This window comes from Thunnus maccoyii, chromosome 9 (genome assembly GCF_910596095.1).
Source record: "Thunnus maccoyii chromosome 9, fThuMac1.1, whole genome shotgun sequence".
Taxonomy (NCBI): Eukaryota; Metazoa; Chordata; class Actinopteri; order Scombriformes; family Scombridae; genus Thunnus; species Thunnus maccoyii.
The window spans coordinates 23,528,078-23,549,370 of record NC_056541.1 but is presented as its reverse complement, the minus strand read 5'-3'; the positions used below and the strand labels follow the sequence as shown (position 1 = coordinate 23,549,370).

At 39.2% G+C, this 21,293-nt stretch overlaps 1 protein-coding gene across 2 annotated transcripts in view; it reads right to left on the bottom strand.

Moving 5' to 3' along the window:
- Window positions 1-21,293, bottom strand: part of LOC121903595 (phosphatidylethanolamine-binding protein 4) — a 57,617-nt gene that overhangs the window by 11,307 nt on the left and 25,017 nt on the right. For both annotated transcript variants that reach the window (XM_042420758.1, XM_042420757.1), the window contains exon 4: window positions 18,665-18,763. In XM_042420758.1, the coding sequence (XP_042276692.1) occupies window positions 18,665-18,763 (99 nt within the window). The remainder of the gene's footprint in view (window positions 1-18,664; window positions 18,764-21,293) is intronic.

The window sequence follows — 21,293 nt, the reverse complement described above, 5'->3', positions numbered from 1 at the left end:
AGACATGGCAAATGCAATGAGAAAAGTATAAAATAGTTTTATAAGTAACAGATACTAGATAAAATGTGGTGAACATGTAATACAGGATTGGAAGGAAAATCTGGTGTAAAGAAAGTGTGTTGTGTCCTTGTTCTAATCAAACGTCTTGAAATGTGAACACTGAGAATAAATAGTGTACCTCTTTTGCAGTACAACATCTATGCTGACCAACTATACACAGTTATATTTTTGGAATATCTGTGCTGGCCTAAAGCTGAAGATAAAAGTTACATTTGCAGAGGCAGATGTCAGAGAAAACAGTAGTGTCGACTATTGTAACTGTACTGTATATTTACTCAATCCAAATGTGAAACATGCAGTTTATCTGTATTAATTCCCTAGTTGTCTCTGTAAGCAATTTGTTGAATTTGAAGCACTGAATAGAAAATAGCAAAATATTAAAACGAGTATCTTAATACAAACCACAGAGTACTCACAGCTACTGTGTCAGTGTTTAAACTTCTGGATATTTACAAGTTATGTCATTTCAACAGTTGAAAGATGAAAATGATTTGGCATGGCTTCATTATCTATGCAGTTACAAACAAACACATTATCAGGGTTTCTCTGTATTTTCACATCTAGACATAATTAGATTTCAAATTTAGATGGCCATGTGTGTCAAACAGTCTTTGAGCTAAGTGCATACAATAACACATAATAAAGAAGACATATTGTATATTTTGCGTACAATATGACAATATATATATATACCTTTAAGCAATATTTGTACCCAAGGCACAAATTTGCCAGACTTGAATGTGCTCTGTCAATCGTTCTTGTGTGATAAGCATAAAAACTAGCTTACATACAAACACTTTAAATGCTGTATAAACTTCTACAACATGGACAAAATGGCAACACCAGCACTATATCATAACATTCTGCAACTGAGCTATAAGCTATAATTACAATTTATCTATTGTGCCAATGATTTCTGAAGAAAGTGAACATAAATCACTTCGACTGCAGATGACATAGATTATGAATGATTTCTGCCACCAAGGACATGACAGTCATGATAACAGTATGTAAGTTTGGTGGTCATCAGACAGTACTGGAAGAAATATTATTTAGTCTATGGTTACCATAAAGTTACAGTCTATTTAATTTCTTTTGTTGTTGATTTGAATTTCATTCAAATGGTAATAAAACAAAAACACAATACGACATAAATTAGCTGGATTGAGTTAATGTAATGTATTCCAGATTTATTCCGTCAACCAAAATGTGACAACGCTTTCTTTGCAGCCTCATACTAGGGGAATACCCGTTCTTGTTGCTTAGATAGTGAATCATACACTAAGCAGTGTGGGAGAGGCAGAAACTGACACACATGTTAAAACTAAAAGCATCAAAATGGCAATGTACTGTTGTTTTTGTTCTTGTTTTTTTAACTCTGAAGCATAAAGGTGTTTAATATTTTAACAGGAAAACATTACTTTTGATATAATACATCAAGAACCAGTGAGCAGTAAACAACAGAGGGAGAGAAGTTATGGCATCTGGTCTTGGTATACTGATCTTTGTTCTAGTTCACCCTTATATATGAAATAAAAACATGAATCCAATCAATATGATCAGAAAATCTTTCAGTGCGAGATTTTTTTTTTTGGTTGATTGTAGATCAAACTGTGACAGCGAGGTGTATTTCAATTGAAGGTCTTCATGTTGCTGAGCCTGCCCAGAGGTCTGCTGATATATTTGTGGCAGCAGGGGGGGCAGTGAGTAAGGACAAGTCCTGGGTTGAAGATACTGCAACAGAAATGTGTGCCCTGCTGAATGGTCCATAAGACAGAACCTACAAGCTGTTGTATAGCTGACCCTGACCTTTGACCTCCATGTGGAAGGTAAACATGGAAAACAGCATTGTGGATTTCAATACCAAAATTGCCATTACAAGAATTTATATATTAAATACATCCAATACTTCATCCAATACTTGCCCAAATGTTAAAGTAACTATTTCAACTGAAGATTTCTTCACTGGATTATTTGTCTCTGTTCCATCTAAATGTAAGAGCCTGTTTCTTCTGAAGAAATCAGACCTAACTAACTTGAATCCAGCTGTTGTGTGACCGATACTTCATGCTGCCTCTCCCTGTTGTTCATCCTGTCCCAGCTTGCCTTCATGTTTAACGGTCTGTATTTCACACTCTGACTCAGAAAAAAAAACCGAAAGGATCCCAAACAACCTACACGGTATGAGCAATGAATAATTCTGAAAATCTGGAAAAAGCTATGCAGCAGAGCTTTTTCTGTGGGTCATGTAATAGCCTGACACTCCAACCACCAATATTCAGCGCAACAACTCTGGCTCTCCGTTCCAACTGAAGCACATCCTATGCTGCTCCAGATCAACTAATTTATCAGAATCCACATAATGACTCGTGTTTTTCTCTAGAGGTAGTTCAGAGTTGATAGCGCTATTACAGCCACCATGAAATTATTGATAATGATGATCAATGAGACACTGATGCGCCTGCAGTGGGTCTAAAAGGTAAACTGAACATTGTACGAGTTTAATATTATACAAGCGCTGTTAACTCTTCTAGGCCTTAGAGGAGCAGATGAGCGATGTGTTTGTATAATGTGTCTACATAACTTCCACTAGGAATCCTCTGACAAGAGCCAATAGGTAGGAGTCCGTGAGGAGGTGGTGGGTGGGTGCAGGGGTGCGGTTTCACCAGGAATACCCACTTGCCCAAAAACCCTTCTCCTTCTCTGTGTGGGTGAGTGCTTCCCTTTGTCAGCAAGAGTTACTCATGCACCTCCTTGTATATCCACCACTTCCCTCCCCCTCCCTAGCACACCCTGTAAACCCACACCTACGACAATCAGCACCCACGTCCTTCTAATGCAGTTCTGAGAGCATCATTCTCCCTTTTACTTGCAGTCAGGCTAACAGACGGGGAGAGAGAGCATGACAGATGGTGTTCACAGCTCTATTTCTGAGGCTGGACTTGTACCGCCACAGCCACCCCTCCCCCCCCCCGCCTATTCCACTCAAGCCAAGTGTTTATGACTGCCTCCTCATCTTCGCCTCAGTAATCAGCCCATTCATTTGCAGGGTTATTGTGAATTAAAAGTCTGTGTCTCATAAGGAACTTCACCGTTTAAGGTTAAGCAGTTTTTTTTTCCCACAGTGAAAGTGAGAATCATGTCACTGCCCATCTAGGAGGCTTTGTGATCTTGATGAAGTTTTCACTGAATTTTTGTTAGTAGCAAGAAAATTTTTGTTTTCTACTGGCATACTAAATAGAAGATTTCAGTTTTTAGTTAATAAGTATAATCTGCCAGTTCTCCATTTAAAATGACTGGGTGACTTGATGCTCTTGACTGAAAAGATCACTTGACTTTTGGGTTTACTAACCTCACCTGCTTCAATTCACTGACAAATTATTTAGTAATGTTTATACTATCAGAAAATACTTAGTCATATCAACACCGTCTTTCCATACATTCATCAATCCACTGTTGCATCCACTTATCCTGTTAAGGGTTTCAGGGGGCTGAGACTTATCCCAGCAATCACTGAGTGAGAGGTGGTATACAATCTAGACATGGCACCACTTTATCACAGGGCTATCATTTGTATGCTGTGCCCTAATTCAGAGGGTGGCTCCTCTGAAAGTGGCAGCAAGTGAAATGACAAAAATATGAAGTAAAATACAAGTTGAGTCTAAAAGGCAGAGAGTGGTGTTGGTGTTATAGGTAGCCACGACTCCTGTGACTGGTGTCGGTGATGTTTGTAAATCAGTTACAACTTGTACTGGGTCTCAGTTGTTGATTGCAGTTGAGGTATGTTATAGGTAGATGGCTAAGATGGAGTTTTCCCTACATGTGTTCTGTCTTTGCCTTCTTTGTCATGATAGCACGAATATATCTCCTGATGACCGAACTCTTGACAGGCATCTTAAATATTGGTTCATCGTGGCACCAACAATTGGCCACTGTCTGCGGTAGTGTGGACTAGCAGTCATCAACCATTAGTCCCTACTCAAGCCTAACGCGACCTGTCGTCCTACATGTGCAACACGTCTGCACCACCTCTCCTCAAACTGCATGACAAAGTGACTGCTATGCTTCAGAAGTGGCTGGAAGCAGACATACTTCAGTAAGCTGATGCATTGCCGTGGTGTTTGGTGGCCAGAAAGAAGCTTGACACAACCACACAACAGCCTCAATCTGTGAGCTCCTAAAAATGACAAATTGTGGGCATTTAGCCCTTACAACCCTGATCGCCACAACCAACTTAGACATCATTTAAATGCTCTGCTCTCCGCTTCACAGTGTCTCTCCTAGACTTCCAGCCAGCCACTAAGCAGGACAATACACTCTCCCAGCTCTGGTCCATGGGTCATCCTCAGAGATCTCAGAGGAGCTAATCAACTTCTGACAGGTTCGACATAAGTTTGTCATGCTGAATTAAAATCTGTATAACCAAGTGACTTTGCAAGCTTCAGTGATGCCCGCAGCAAAATCATGCCTCACTTGGTGAACCAGTGCTGTTCAAATTTTTTCTGGTATGGACATTGACCCCAAGCCTATCATGAGCAAACATCTTCTTATGTTAACACAGTGACTCCCCTCCACCCACTGCCTGGGAACACATCTTGGACTGCATCTATAGGCAGCTTTGTGGTGTACTATACCACCAATGCCTTCCAGTGATGGTCTATAACATTTTGTAATAGTGGCTATAGGAAGTCTGTGCAGAGTCTATCACATCCTGCATGGTAACAGACTTCCTAGAGTTCCTTTTCACTTGATGGTTTCTATAGACAATGGCCCACAGTCAATCTCTCTGAAATTCACTGGTGCAATCAAACACATATGTTGCAGTGCTCCTCAAAAGCTGACCAGCTGGAGATGGCTACTTTCCACCTGCCAGATAGATAAAGGTGGCACACAAACATACCTTGGCACAGCCATGTGCTGCATCACCTGCGAGTAGCCTTTGTTTCATAGCATTTACCTCTCAGTTGAGCAGCTGGTAGATCACCATGACTGATGATGCTGAATGGTTATTTTTCTATTCTATTTATTTTGCAAAATATTAGTAGTAATGTAGTTGCTTTCCACATCGCCATCAAAAATGAAAAAAAAAGAATAACAATAAATTCAACTTAATAAATTAAATATTATATAAGTTATACTGTATTGGTTAAATTCCAATTTTCACACTGATTTTTTTCATCTAGTTTTTATCATCAAAATAAACGTCTAAATGTCCTTTTTTGAAAATAAAATTCATAACAATGACCCATATTAAATCAAACACAAGCTTGATAATCAGTTTTTTCTGGTGTGTCCAGACAGGAATGGTAAAATGAGCCTGTGTTGTGAAAAAGCCTATGGCCTTGAGTCTGGGGTGATTGGTTGGTAAAGCAACCTAATGGTGATCAGCTAAGCGGGGTGGATTGGCCTCAGCAGGACAGAGTGAAAGCCAGTGGGGGAGTCACCCTTGATCTGCTTCAATGAATCAACAAATTAACCCACTTAACAATTGCCTGTTAGACTAATGGCTTTAGTAAAGGAAACTCATTTGGCTTTGGTAATGAACTGAGTTGGAAACATAAACAGTCCAGTTATTAACTGAACTCAAGCCATCACTGACATCACCCGACACACTGTGATGTACCAAACCTACACTCCTTCAGTCATGCTCATTAGTAGGGAAGCATACTATTACTCAAATCACTGACTTAAGAAACTAGCCACCCAAACTCATTATCGCCCTCATCTATTCAGTCCAATTTGCATACATTACAAATGCTCCTTAACAACGTGGCCGTGCTGGTTTGGTCATCTCATTCTCATAGAGCAGATTGGGCCTAACAGGACAGTGCAGGCCAAAGTGAGAGCATATTAATAAACTAAATTCATCCAACCTGGGTCCCGCTTCCCTTACACCTACTGTGTGTGTATGTTAGTGAATATGGGTGCTGATGAGTCTGTACTTTAGTACTGTTGAGGGAAGCCCAAGCCTGAGTTCCCAAGGTAACAGTCGGTTTGAGTGGGGGCTGGCTGACTCATTTGAAGGGAATCCTGGAACCTGAACAAAGCTGCCCACTCGCCCCACCCCCAGCTTCATCAGCACAACAAGCAAACAAGGCGCTGACATGTCCCCAATATAGGGCTTCCCACTGACGGGGGTGGCATTGGAAAATCCCAGCCTGAGCTTGCCTACAAGTAGCATCAGACGATGCACACACAAACACAAGGCCTCACTGCTCCATGGCTACAGCGGTTTCCAACGGTGAGAATAGAAATCCACTGAGATAGAAAATGGCTAGATTATAATAGAGCTGTATGATCACAAATACTTCTAGGCACGTGCTGGATTTTGATTAATACATGAGAGGACGGGGGAGATGTAAGGGGGTGGGAGAGGAAGATTAAGCTTATTAAACAGTCAATGCCATAGAATTTAACTAGTTTTTGAAATGTGAATGGTGACACAAAATAAATGACTATAGAAACGTTGTGGGCCTGGGCATGGAGGAGGAGGAGAAAAAGAAAGTGAGAGGAAGAGGAGGATGAAGGAGGAGTAGGAGTAGGTGGACAAGAGAACGAACTCTATGCCCACACAATTAATCTAATTATTAAGAAATTAAAAGAGATCAACAGGCGTGTAATTGACCACTTAATTTGTTCAAGGTCAGTATATTCTTTTGACTTTGGAAGGACGGTGGCCAGCGTGCCGCTAGACAGGAACATTTTGGTGAAATATTTAGAGATTTACAATGATTCATAAACTAAGAAACAACTATTAGTGTTTCTACACAGCTAATAATAATTGTTTTATGTACCATTAATCCCACATTGTGTTAACAACAACATGCATGACAACATATCATTTAAAAACTAAAAATAATTATTTTAGAAGCAGTAAAATTTGGCCATCAAACAAAAACTACACATGTATAGTCAGTAATCCCTGCTGTTAAAAGTAGCCATTTGATTTGCTTCTGTCCACTGTTATATCTGTTGATAACTCTATAGTTCATTCAGTGTCTTTAGTCATTAACAACTGAGAGCTGGTACAAAGGGATTTAAGAGGCAGCATTACTGTTTTGAATCGTTGGATGTTTAATTCTTCTATTATAATTGAGGTAGGAGCGAGACAGAGGTTATGGTAACTGCTGGAAACCTGTCCCACTTCACAGAAAGGTTAATGAACCTTACAAGTCCTATGGGAGATGGAGTATGCTGTTAATTTGACAAACGTGGGAAATAAATGCTTTTATGCTTTTATTGACGGTGACCAATAGCGGCCTTTGCTGGAATGAAAGGTTTTAGTCTTTTGGGTGCTTTGCTATGAGGCAAAACAATAATGTGGAATGCATTTGTTGGAAGAAACTAAGTACATAATTGTTTGAATAGCAATTTCAGGCCAAAAAGCATCTTCATTATTAATTCCTACTTTTGGGGAACATATACTGTGCAAAATGTACAGTAACCTAATTCCTGTTATGAAACAAATGCCTTTATTCTGAATACATTTGTGGTGATGAGGGATTTTAAAAAGCTGTGTTTTAAAATCTACATATTTCCACATTCCATTTTATGCACTGTTGCTCCTGATTTCATTTTAACAGGGCACCAAGGGTATAATATACTGACAGCTGGAGAGGAACATGTGTAAAAGTGTCAAAGCTAACCTGAATTAGTCTGTGGGTTAGAGGGAATCATCGGAAAAGGTGGCTATGATACATCTGATCAGGACAGAGATTTTAGGCACAGGACCAACTATGTACACACAGTGTGCATGATTAAGAGATTAAATGGATAATCTCCTTCCCATTCAAAGAGCCTGGCGGAGGCAGAAATCGGGTTTCACAAAGGTAGACTTTCACCATGGCTTAAGTCTAACAGTCAGAGTTCAGATAGACATCCAAGTTAATCAGTTGCACAACGCTATCTAGTTTTTGACTATATTAAATAAGACTAATTTGCATATGTATACACGGGTAATTCTGAATCTCTTCAGTTTTTAAAAAACATGGAAATCTTTCCAGAAGAATCGAGCACTTTTACAGCAATGTATATGCTTTTTTTATTTATTTCCAAGGGACAACTGTTTTCTTCTTCTTTGATACTGATGTTACCTTGATCCAGACATTCTCTTACCAATATGATAAAATTGGTTATTTGTGATTTTCTGATCTGTGTCCCTTATGGTTAAAAGATGGGTAATTTAGGCAGTGGTGGAATGTAACTTTTACTAGTAATGAACTTGGATAGAATTTTAAGGTCCTCGTACTTTACTTCAGTATTTTCATTCTGCTACTTTATACTTATACATCTCATTTTTCAGCTACTCTTACTGGATATTTTTCAGATTATGATGTTTCAAATCAACTGATCAAATATGATGTACTGTTATAGATTAAACCGCCCAACAGCATATAAAGTTGTTCAAATTAGCTCAAATTTAACCAGCTACAAAATTAAAATGCTTTTCCATGTTCATGCATCAGTAATAATAACAACCCTTTCATATCATACGTAATCATTTAATTCTGACAGGGGCCATTGTGCTGCACAATAACTACTTTATCTTTTGGTACATTTTGCTGATTATATCTTTATACTTTTTATGTAGAAAGATTGCAGGACTTTTACATGAAATGGGGGTGTTTGCTACTTTTACCTGATTGAAAGATCTGATTTTAGGTAATTAAAACTAGAAGAAAAGGAACCTACTGACTGTAGGGGGACACTTTCCTTTCCTTCTTCTTACTTTTCACCACCTGATAAGAACATAACATAAAAATGGGTCATTTTAAGCAGCTTGAACAAATGACTAGTCATTTTTCTGGAGAGGACTGTCGTCTGCTAGGTGGTGCGATTGCTCCAATGGAAAGAGCTCAAAACTAACACTGTCCTAACCTTATAAACCAGTCTAATATATCTTGGTGAAACCGGCCTCAGTCTTGTTCTTTTTGATACCGCCCTCTATTCCGAGCCAACTCGTGCTCTCTGTCTCTCACTCTTTCTTTCTGCCAGCGATACTATGGGCACTGTTTCCTGTGCCTGTGTGCACAATGTTTGCCAGAGGAACACACAAGAATCTGAGCTCCACAATCCCTCTTAACCTTTGACCTTGGCTTATTGTTACCTGTGAGCAGCACTGTGGCAAACATGTTGTACAAGCACTGTACAGCCCTGCAAGCTGTTTGTGTTCTGCAAGTATGGAGGGTAGGGGAGGAGGGAAGGAAGAGAGGGAGCTATTTAATCCCCCCCAAAGGAACTCCCCTCTCAACCCGTATCGTGAACTCGCAGGCAAATCGCGTTGCTGGAAGGCACACCACACACACACTGCTGTCTTTTTAATTTCATCAGCTGAAAGAAATCTATACAGTGCTTTGGAATCCGACTGAGCTGCAGAGAGAAGTGAACTATACGGCACCCTGGAATGTAAACAGGTTTCTCACCAACTGTAGCATAAAAATACCACATTGTAACAAACCTCTTGGCTATGATAATGGTCAATAGTACAGATCAGAGGTCTTAGTAGATTTCATGGTTGTTAGTCCTACAGCATATCAATAAGAACAAGTTGAACAAATCCAGAGAACAATTCAGAGGAAAGGCAGCAGTCGTACACAAATTATTCAACTGTAAAACGGATAAAATATCGACTTCTACTCAACATATTGTATTGACAGTGGCTTTTCGCTTGCCATTATGAAAAGCATTATCTCCTGAGAATATTAGAAACGCTGTCATTAAATCCCATGCTGTTTGGTTAGGAACAGATATGGGCTGTAATCTGCACAGAATGGACTCATCTCTACAGTACAACGATCATAATTGTTGGCACTAATCACAAAAATATATTTAATATCAGTAAAATAGAGTCTGTTCTATGATTTCTATCTATAATTGTCAAATCTCCATCACCAAGCCTTGGTAACAATGATGGATGGACTTTTTAGTATATTTATTAAATCAGAATCCAGCTGCACTTTCTAGTGCTGTATGTCAGTGCACTTTATTTTATTACACACAAGCTGAGCTGTCATGCTAGTTCAAATTATACAATATAGTTCTTTGTGCTATACTGCAGTTTTCTAATTTTATAGTTTGGTATAACTTTTGGAATACAAACAATCATAATCAGTACGTAGAGTTAGACAGGCCACTAATATATCTGCCAATTTTGCATTCATAGCTGTCACACTTAATTATCATGCCAAAATACAAGAAAATACATTGGCTGCAGGAGGTCTTTTATGAAGTCTTTGTTTTTGTGTACAATTAACTGGCAAGCATGCTATATACTTAAGTAAGGGCTATTTTAGGTGAGCATAATTGTTAGTGAGTTGTTTTTATCAGCATGCCTCACTCCCCTTCACTGTACCCTATCAAGAGACACCCCTAAGAGGAAGCAGTTTCCACGGCCACGGCCCCAGCAACCCCCCACTAACCCTGACATTTGTTCATTTACCCGCCCTTCTCTCCCCCCCCTCTGTTTCCCATGCCTGCTTTTTTTCTTCCCCCCTTGTCCATGTCTGTCAAAACTGACCAGTTTATAGGGGAACAGGTAGGCAGACTCCGGCAAGCCCCCCACCTGTACCCTGAAACGCACAAATTCACACGCGGGCTGACTGCCAGAGATCCTGCTTTACTGACTGAAGTGGAGGGGAGGGAGGGGCATGGGGGGGGGGGGGGGGGGGGGGGGGGGGGGGGTATGACAAAGACGACAGCTTGTGTGGGGGAACATTGTCTGCGGCTGCGACTAGAAATCTTTTCAGGAAAAACTGGATTTTATACACAATGGTCGTGGGTGTGAAGAAAGGGGGCACATATTAAAAGAAGCGCCTTTATGCGAGCAGAGCTACTGGTTTTTAAACTGCATTTGCATGGAGAAGGTCCAATCTGTTCTTTGTTTTTCCCCACTAGGCTATAGTGTGACAGACTGGATCAAAGAGGGCTTTCCAGGTTGTCCTTGTTTTCTTGGAGAGTAATCGTGATATATCCAGGACAGTATGCAGGGTATAAAATTAAGGTAGCACACTGACACACAGTAGGCCTACTTCCTTGAATAAATGTGTGAGATTAATATATTTCTCTCAGTTGAGACAAAAGAGGCAAAATTCATGTGGTATATTCAACAGGAATTTGGCTTTTCTAGAAAAAAAGTATTGAGTAACATGTAAAATCTATAATTTATGGATGATTATTCCCTTGCTGTCCAAACAGCATTCACGGCTTCTGATAGGAAACCATAGCAGCTCACGTTCTTCATGCAGTGAAACCTCCTCAATCATCTCACCACGGCAACCACAGCAGGGAGGTCAGTTGTTATAGAGATGGCAAGAGGCTTGGTAGGTTATCAGCTACAGTACTGTGTGTGTATGCGTGTGTGTGTGTGTGTGTGTGTGTGTGTTTGTTGTATGTGGACGGGGGATGGAGCTGACAATTGAGCGGAGGATTCTTATGTAATTCTCCCTTTAGGTGGCGGAGAACACTGAGAGCAGCAGCCCACACTGAAGAAGAACCTGTTTGTTAATAAGCTGCAAGTAAAAGAAGATCGATAGTATAATAACAGGGTGTTTGTACACAAGACCAGAGGGGTCCAGATGTAGCAGAGCAATAGAGACATGGCCACAATGACAGCAGGTCCAGGTACGAAGTCACCCCACAAATCACTCATTTCTGCTCTCTCGTTTCAACTCTAAACACATGCACACAAATCTATGTATGCAGATGAACATACAGACACATATGACAGTGTACAACCAAAAAGCCACAAAAACCAAACTAACACTAGTATCCTAATCTGGCTGAGAGGTTGGAGGGAGAGTTTGAGGAGGTTTAGTGAGGGAATGGCTTCCAAAAGCTGAACTCCATGTAGTGTCACCTCTGACATTTGTCTGGCTGTAGCTGACAGCAGGATGAGCACCGCTCTAAATGTTAAGCACCTCCAGCTGGGCTTCCATGTTAAGGGCTATTGTTGACTTATACCAAGGGAGGGTTTTGGTAGTTATGAAGAAGGGGTGAATGACCTGCATGTAAACTTTATCAGGGTCAAACCACTGGTTTGAGACAGAATATGAAATATACAATATACAAGTTGTACTATGATTTTTTGGTAATTTACTGTTTCAGCTCACATCTTCTAAACCTAAAAAAATTCAGTTCTGGCATAACTCTTTCTAACATAAACAGATGCTTAGTTTACTTACTTCTCACATATATATTATTGACAACAATCTGTTCAAATGCTTAGTTTACTTACTTCTCACATATACATTATTGACAACAATCTGTTCAAATTCTTTAAGGCACTTCACAAAAAGAACATGTGTTTATGCTGTCAGTTTAAGTTTACACAAAGGATGACAACAGGTGCATCGAGTGGAGTTTAGATTGGATAAAGTTGCTTCATATGACTTGGAGCCAGGAGGCACTTCTGTGTAAAAGTTTGTGAAACCATAAACAAGCAAACTGTTAACCTGGGTTATGAGCATGTTTAGCAACTTTGGAGGGAAAAAAATCACATTAAAAAGGAAAATTGTTCAATTCCTTTGCGCCCACCCCCTTGTCATAAGATATGGATGTCCCGTAAGGTTATTTGTGTTTGCTGGGAAATGAAGTGCTCAACTGGATTAAAAACATACTGCATATGTTTGGAAATCTGTTTCCCTGGGCGTATGAGTGGAGTGAGCGAGCGTGAAGCAGCAGCTTGCGTCTCCTCCAAGAGAGAGGGCAGACACTCTCATCATTAGCTGGGCTACAATGTGCTCCTCTACCTGCTCCAATCTGCACAGCCAGGCTCCACTCTGACGCCAGACAGATGTTCCCAGCACGAGGTGCAAAGTACCGAGAGGGGAAACGAGAGCGAGCAGGAGAGAGGCAGAAGAATGGAAATATTCAGCAGAGTACACAATAAGAGTTTAATTATGAATAATACCAATGGCTCTTTGTTCTCACAATGAAGCTAGCTATGGTTTGCCTGGCCTCTGGGAAATTGTTTTTGGCTTCCATATGGGGGCAGCTGTCTGTCAAAAATAAACACTTAAATCATAACATGCCACAGTAGAGATAATTACAGGATAAAGAACAATGCAATTATGTATGTTTATTTGCAATATTGGATAGGTATTTTGCTAAAACAAACTCTAAGGCTATTGCAGAGGTTAGAAATGTAATTTCAATCACTCAGTACTGTCATTTGCTACTGTTAAGACACAAATGATCTACGATGAGAATGTTTTTGCAAAACTTGACATTTTCTGTAACTTCACAAGATTAAGACATATACTCTAGTCACTCAGTGTGGATGTAGACATGTGTCTGACTATGAGGACTTGTCTTACTTCTGGCTGCACTTTTCAAGGATAAGCCAGGTGTTATTATATCAGTTTAATATTATCAATAAATCTCTGGAAAAGAGAAAAACTAACAATAAATTTGCATTACATAGCCACAGTCTGATATAGTTAATGCCTCTTTGCAATGAAACTCCACTGTCATCCCCCCAAAATAAAAGAGCCAGGCAGGGTAACATATTCCTTCATTACATGGTTACACAGTTTGTGGGGTAAATTCTTTTTTTGGTTCTGGTCTTTTCACAGGAATTGTTGATAATAACAAAAGGACAAAATAACACTAGTGTTTTGCCTCGGTTACACGCCTAATAGTTTGCAGTTAAAGGACATCTTGAGGTGTGGAGCAGACGATCTCTGCAGGCCGCAGAATTCACAAACACAAAGCCAGCTGGTCTGATACAGTCACAATACTTCACTGTTTGTATTTGCCGGACCAGCAGCAGAACACAGGCTCTGTCCTCCTTTGGGAGCTGATACAACCGAGATGGATGTTAAAGCATGCATATCCCTCATGCACCATAATAATGAGCACAGCACGCAGTGTGCTGAACCGTCCAACTGGCCTTCAATTAGCCAGAGAGGGGAAGTTAAGAAACATATGATACTTCTCATCCACAGGCCTTTCTGAAGTCAATCTGGGAATATTACAACTGAAAGACCACAGCCTGAACAGGTTAGGAATTTCTTGTCATGTTGAAAATGTATCTCAAAAAGCTTGTCTATAAGAAAAGTGCTATTCAGTCCAACCAAATAACAACAACAAACAAAAAAAGTTGATAGCCTTAATGCTTTTGCTTCTGGTCGATAAATAGAGTATAAACATTTGCACAATTGATTTTTCATGCAATCATTTTATTTAAAAAAATAATTTGCGCACAGAAAATCCAATAATTATCCTTATGTTAACTTTTCTGCACAGCATAAGTATAGAAAAAGTTATGTATGTCAGGCAACTAACACCTTTCATGGAGACAAACCCAGCAGAGAAACTTCATACATAATAAAAAGTAAGAGAAAATCCATAAAAACCTAAGGCTATACATCTCTGTTTAAATGGGATTTTACAGTGATAATGAACACCTTGGCTTTTCTCAGAGCAGGAAAGAGCATTAACCGTACTACTGTTTTTTAAGTTCATATTGCATCATGTTGACTCACAAACCGCCAAAACTATAATGAGAGAATAAGTATTAACAAGTAAAAGTAACACCCAGTGCTGTATTTATATAAGCTGCCTCTATTCAGATACTAATGATTTGCTTGTTACAGTAATTATCGCTGTGAGACCATACCGGAACATCTGCATTGATTTAGACTCTGGGAGAGCAGAGAGAGGGAGGGAGAGGCTCACAATCTGGAATTCGACTTCGAGAGCGAGACGACAATCTGTTGATGGTTATTTTGGTAATTGTCCATAATTGATGTAAAACACAGAGTGTGTTGCAGAAGATTCTAAATTACTGTCGCTGTAGCTTGTGGGGTCATTGAAAATGGGCAGTTGCGATGAAAATGCATATACAATATCTAATAATGTGAGTTCTGAAAGAAACCGGACAGCTGGAGGGAAAAGATGGTATACACTTAACTGCTGGGGTAAATTGTTCGTGGCAGTCAAAAGTAATGATGCGATAAGTGATACAGGCAGTTAAATAAAAGATTTGACACCTGACATAAATATTAAAATGTGACCATTTTACACATGCCTGTTCTGCATGTTTATAAATCTTAGTATATATAAATACATATATATATATACACATATATATACACACATATATATGTATGTGTGTGTGTATGTGTGTGTATATGTATATGTATATATATATATAATTTATTTAGTCAAGCACATACAAGTGCCCAGCCCCTGTGGATTTACAAAACGCCCGTCTGTCAGACAAGACCATACGTTCTTAGATATAACATTACAATGCAAACAAAGAACTTTGCTTTCTGTCCCCATGCTCTACAAATAAAATGTCACAAAAAGGTTCCCTCAGGAAACGTTTTCACCAGAAATATTCAAAAAAAGGTAGCTTTTGTGGTCTGGAACACTTCCTCAGTCTTATTTTTTCTTCTTTTACCTGGTTAAATTCATTACAAAAGCGGAAATTTGTTATTTGCTTTAAGCTTATTAAACATTCACAGTCGAAATGTTTGTCAGTCAATAATTCACCCACAAAGTACAAATATGAGATTCGAGCTGCAACGATTAGTCAATTAACTGATTAGTCAATTGACAGAAAATTAATTGCTAACTATATTGATAATCGATTAATTGCTTTGAGTTGTTTTTTAAGAATAAATGCTAAAATTCTCTGGTTCCAGCTTCAAGTGTGAATATTTTCTGGTTTCTTTGGTCTTCTGTGATAGTAAACTGAATATCTTTGAGTTGTAGACTGTCGAACAGGACAAAAGAGGATATTTCAAGTTGCATCTTGGGTTTTGTGAAGAGATGATGAACATTTTTCACCATTTTCTGACATTTTAAAGACCAAACAACTAATCGAGAAAATAACCGACAGATTAATCGATAATAAAAATAATTGTTGGTTGCAGCCCTATGAGATTCCAGACTTTATGGTCATTTATGCTAATTCAGTTTGACAGGGATTTTATAGCCTCTAAAAATCAACAATCGGTCCATATCTTCTTTTCCATCTTAAAAACAATGCCATCCGTGTCACACCTGGGCCAATGCTCGCCTCGTGCCTTTGCCGACTGTGCCAACTTGAAGCCAGCTCAGTCTGAAATGTGGACTAAAAGGTGTCAAAGTCAATTTTTTTTAATCATCTATCCAAAAGAACTGATCAGAAAGGACAAGTGTAACCCTTAAATCATATCCTGAGCATCTTCTATTACACCTAAACCACACAACAAATCATTTTCTCTTCAGAGACGCCATTAAACCTGCCTGTTTCTATAGTTAATAAGTAATGTGCCTGAGCATAACTGTGACACAGTGAGATCTTTCACTGTTGGTTAAATTCTGCTTCACACATGGCTCTACATTGGATGAATATTGTATTAATGTGAGGCACTGTATTGCCACAGTATGTGGCAACAGATATCAGGCTCTCAAATAGCTCTCTTGGTGGTTCAAGAGGGTTTGGCATGGCTGACAGACAGTGAGGAGATCCTCAGCACATGTTTTGATAAGTGAAGTGCCAGAGCTACATGATGTAGCTCAGAGCAAGGTGAGTGATGCGTTTGTAATGCACAGGGAAGTCTAGCATGTCCTTGTTCTGTTACCATTGCTTCTCTAATGAGACCTCAGCTGTGAGTAAATCTGTGGTGCTGCGTTGCTCAGTCCAGCCTGACCTCACTTCACTCTAGGCTGACTTAAGGAAACCCTTTATCCTCATAACTGTGGCTACGGATAAAGACTACACACTAATTATGGAAACATCTGCAAACTAGGGCAACACTGCATGACCTTGGACTAATGAATATATATGAAAGCTATATGGTTACTGCAGCTCATATTATTTGACGAATGAGGATCAAAACACTGATCCATTTAACATTTGATAGCATGACCCTTGACCTCAGCTACAGAAACGACTTTTCTTTACAACACAATCTACCAAACACATTACCAGAAATAGTGATGCAAAACATGTTATTGTATAATAATTCAGTCTCTTTACCTTATACACAGATGGAACAAAATTATAGAAAACGAACAAATCATTTCTCAATCATATCTGATCACTAGTTTGGTCTTTTTTGCTGAATTACATACATGCAGTAATTCATAAATTGACCTACATTGCTGTCAAAATCACAACTGCACGGAAACAAAATCCAATACGTTCACCTCAACACTTGAAAAAACAAAACTGAGGTTGTGTGATGTGACCTAGCCACCCCGGTCAATTAAACACCTCCCACTATGGGTTGGCATCACTCAAAAGGCTCATTAACCCTTCTGACCAACCACCAGTCACAATCAGAAAAACATCCCGTCACATTGGCCAATCCCTACATGGGCAACGCAGGTCAACACCCACACAAGTGACAGGAAATTGAATTGCTAGAATGTGGTCTGTCTGAGCACTTGAAAGACATTTGTTTATTCACAGCTGGTCAAGCGGCCAGACAGACTTTATGGGCTTAAAAATAAGAAGCAAAGGTGATGCCTAATGCAATTTTACAAAGTGGAAATTACTTGGGTTTTGTATATTGTTGATGTATGAAAGTCATACGAGGTAACTATTCATGTTTTTTTTAAAAGACAGCAGGAATGCGGTTGCATAAATCATCTCTTGAGCAGAGCACAGACGAGCTGAATCACAAAATACTGAATTTATAACCATTGTAGATTTACAAAAGTATATATCCCAGATACATCACATTTGGATCTTTGAATCAATGTGGCATATACTTAATGTACAACGCCTTATAAAATGAAACGGGAGCAGTGATACATCGCTGAAGCGTCTTTGTGTGGTTGTTTTTCAGACCACTAGTCTTAATCTACTGGGTTGATCTCCCGGTTCCCGCGGGATTATAAAATGTCTGCAAACCTCCAAATATTTGAGGCAATCAACAACTCAACACGCATTTGGCGTTAGAATGCAAGAATGTGAAAACACACAAACGAATGGATAAAAAGGAGTGAAATATGAAGAGAAATAAGGGGATCGGAGCTGTGCCCATTTCGGGGGTGTAAAATATGGAGAAGTGTGGATCATTGGGGGAGCTGCTCTGCCTGGGGGAACAGATGAAGGGAGGACACTCTGCCAAGATCTCTCCACTGGAGGGGGAGTTGAGGGACTGGAGCTCTATGGGAGAAAGAGTGTGCGCCTCGCATGCTGCTCTCCTCAATCTCAGTCTCACACGCCTGCATTGACACGTCCCAGGCTCTCTGCAGCAGAGGGAAATTGCTGCTGACAGGGCCTTGCAAACTTTCACAGCCATTTAGAAAGACTTACTCCCACACTTTTGTCACAGGCATTTATTGCACAAGATACATGATATGAAAAATTAACATTTTTGAACTTGGCATCCTTTTTTCACCAAGTTAGGCTTAAAAACCATTCATAATTTTTCAGCCTTGCGATCGGCCCCAGTGCAGATGTAAACACAAAACATGCCAAGTGAGACCCTGAGATTATGAAAATGCACAATTTTCAAGAAAAAAAAAATCAAACCACTACTTCATAAATTTGTACCATATGAGTTCCTAATCCAATAACAAATGCTGTCCGTGTCCCTATCACCAAAACACATGAGGCTCTTTTTAAGTGAGAGCAGAGGTTACTGCAGACTTACTGTACCTTTAGGTCCACGACCAACCAGTGCCTCCAGTGAGCAGATGTTGGTTTGGTGCGACTTGGAGCATCAGGATCAACCATCACCAGAACATACATCTTTTTCTGCAGACAGAAGGGGATTCATATGTTATTACGTTTAATGTAGAGAAAGAGCTTTACTACAGTACCACACACATTGTGATTGGCCCAGAGGCGGTTCTAGTAACAGCGGTACCTGATCCCTTTCGCTTTCTTAATGCAGCCATGTGCTGTTTGTGCATCATGTTGCCCAAGGCATGGCAGATAACAATACTTAGTTTAAATATTTCAAAACAGATGCTTCACAATATAATTGCTTTGTTAGCTTAAATTTATTGTATCTGAAAAAAGTGTGAATTTTATCTTATTCACATTTTGTGGTTGATTTTTCAGTTGCTTGTGTTGTCACAAGGCTCAAAAAGCCAGTTGATACCAGAAGGCTGGGTTTGCCTTTTGTGGCTTGACACACAATTTCTAACACAGTCTTACTTCAGCTGTCAAGGCTAAAATGTTACTCAGAAAATTTTTTAACATGAAGACAATATTGTTTAAAAAAAAAGCATGAAATAAAACTGTTATGTAAGGCAACAACAAAAATTAAAATATATACTGTAGCCATGCTAATCATCTACTGCAATACACTCAATATGTATAGCAAAAGTATAGCTCTGCTTCTTGTATATTATTCCTTAAACTTACAATCATTACTGTGACATCAATAAAATGACAACGTTTTGGATCCGATACCAAATCTTCCCATTAACATATTCACAGTAACTTTCTGCCACTTATCCAGTATCTTTATATCCCTCAATCTGTCAATAGATAAAGTGAGAGAAAAAGCATCTTAACTAGCACTTGATCACAGTTATTGGACGTTGACTTGGCGGCTTAATTGCCGGAAAATTTTCATTCTGTCTGTCCCTAAAAGTTAGAGAATTATGAGAGCAGATTGAATTATTGCGAGAGCACATTTGTCATCCCTGGTCCTGTGCCCAAAATCTGCCAGACCATATGATGGGCTTTTTTTATTTTGTTCACTTCCTCTACAAACAGAGACATTAATCGAGGCTGTTTCAATCCACAATGTCCTCTTACTGTATAAGTACTATTGAAACATAATGATATCAGCTTTAATACATATAAAACAGATGCAGCTTTTCCTACATTCTCACACTGCCAAACAAAATTGTGGTGCAGTGAAACATTTCATTGAATCAAATGCTCCCATGTCAACATAAAGCTTGCTTAAATTTTTTGTTTGTTGTGTCCTATCAAGACATTCTTAAAGGCCTCGAAAAATTATCCTAAGCCGATAAACTTGAATGTGATAAAGAAGTAGTCATGTATTTTTCTGCAGATGCTCATTTTCAGAAGGATTCTCTGCCTACCTGACAAGCAGTAATAAGCGTAAACAACTAAGCCTAATAATAGGATAATACTGTAGTCTCAGTGATAGTGCCTGCAGGTAACATCCAGACACACCAGCAACAATAGAGCCTCCTCCACAGCCTGTCAAAAGTGACTCTATATCAGTGACCCCCCCGGGCAGCTTACCAACCATGACCTGTTGCCTTCTCAAGAGTTGTAATCCTCATTTGTACATGTTTGCTACCAGGCAAAGACACTGTGATAATGTAGTTACACTAATATTTAAGTCTGATGCATTCAGAAATAACATGGCTTCAAACAACAGCACGCACACACACACACACACACACACACACACACACACACACACACACACACACACACACACACACAAGCACACAAACACACACACAGACTCAAAGGCAACTTAAGCATTTAAATTAAAAATGACCTCCAGTCACAATTATCACTGAAAGAAATAGTACTTTATTGGATATTTCACGAAAGTTACCATGGATGGAGAAACACTGTATAGGACAGGCTTAGCTTTCCTAAACCTAAATTTAGAGCAACATAAATAACATTTCACATTAATTTCCAACTGTAACAACAAACACACTGTCTATTTATGGTGGGCACTGGATTTTCTGAAATTTCTGCACATATTTAGTGGTTGAATTATGAAATTATATCAAATAATACAAGAGGCTCCCTCCGTGCTTGCACTTCACACATTGTGGCATGTACCCTTCTCTCTTACAAGGACATTTTTCTCTCCATCTGTCAAAATCCACATTAATTACGCACAGATATGTGTGAAAGACTCCAGGGAAAAACAGATGCATATCCTGCCATCTGAAATAATTTATCAGGGCTTGAACAAACTAAATGTATATCAAAACACATTTTAACAGAGCTAATTCTCATTGCTGGATACTGGAAGGCACATATTTTCCAAAAATATGCTGGAGCTCTACCTTATTAGTATTAATCACTAATACTAATGAGGAAACTTTTGAGCCTTGATGGTAATTTGAAATTTAGATTTGCTTTTGCGCTGCAGATTATCAAATATATCATCCATATTTTGGGGCACACACAAATCTATTAGTCAAGACATATTGTTTAATGTTTTTGTGTTCATTTATATTATTGTACAAGAGGTGGAAGGTCAGTATGCTCAACGTGTTATGCTCTGTAATGGTATCTAGTATCTACAGGACTTTTAAAATGTCATAGTAAT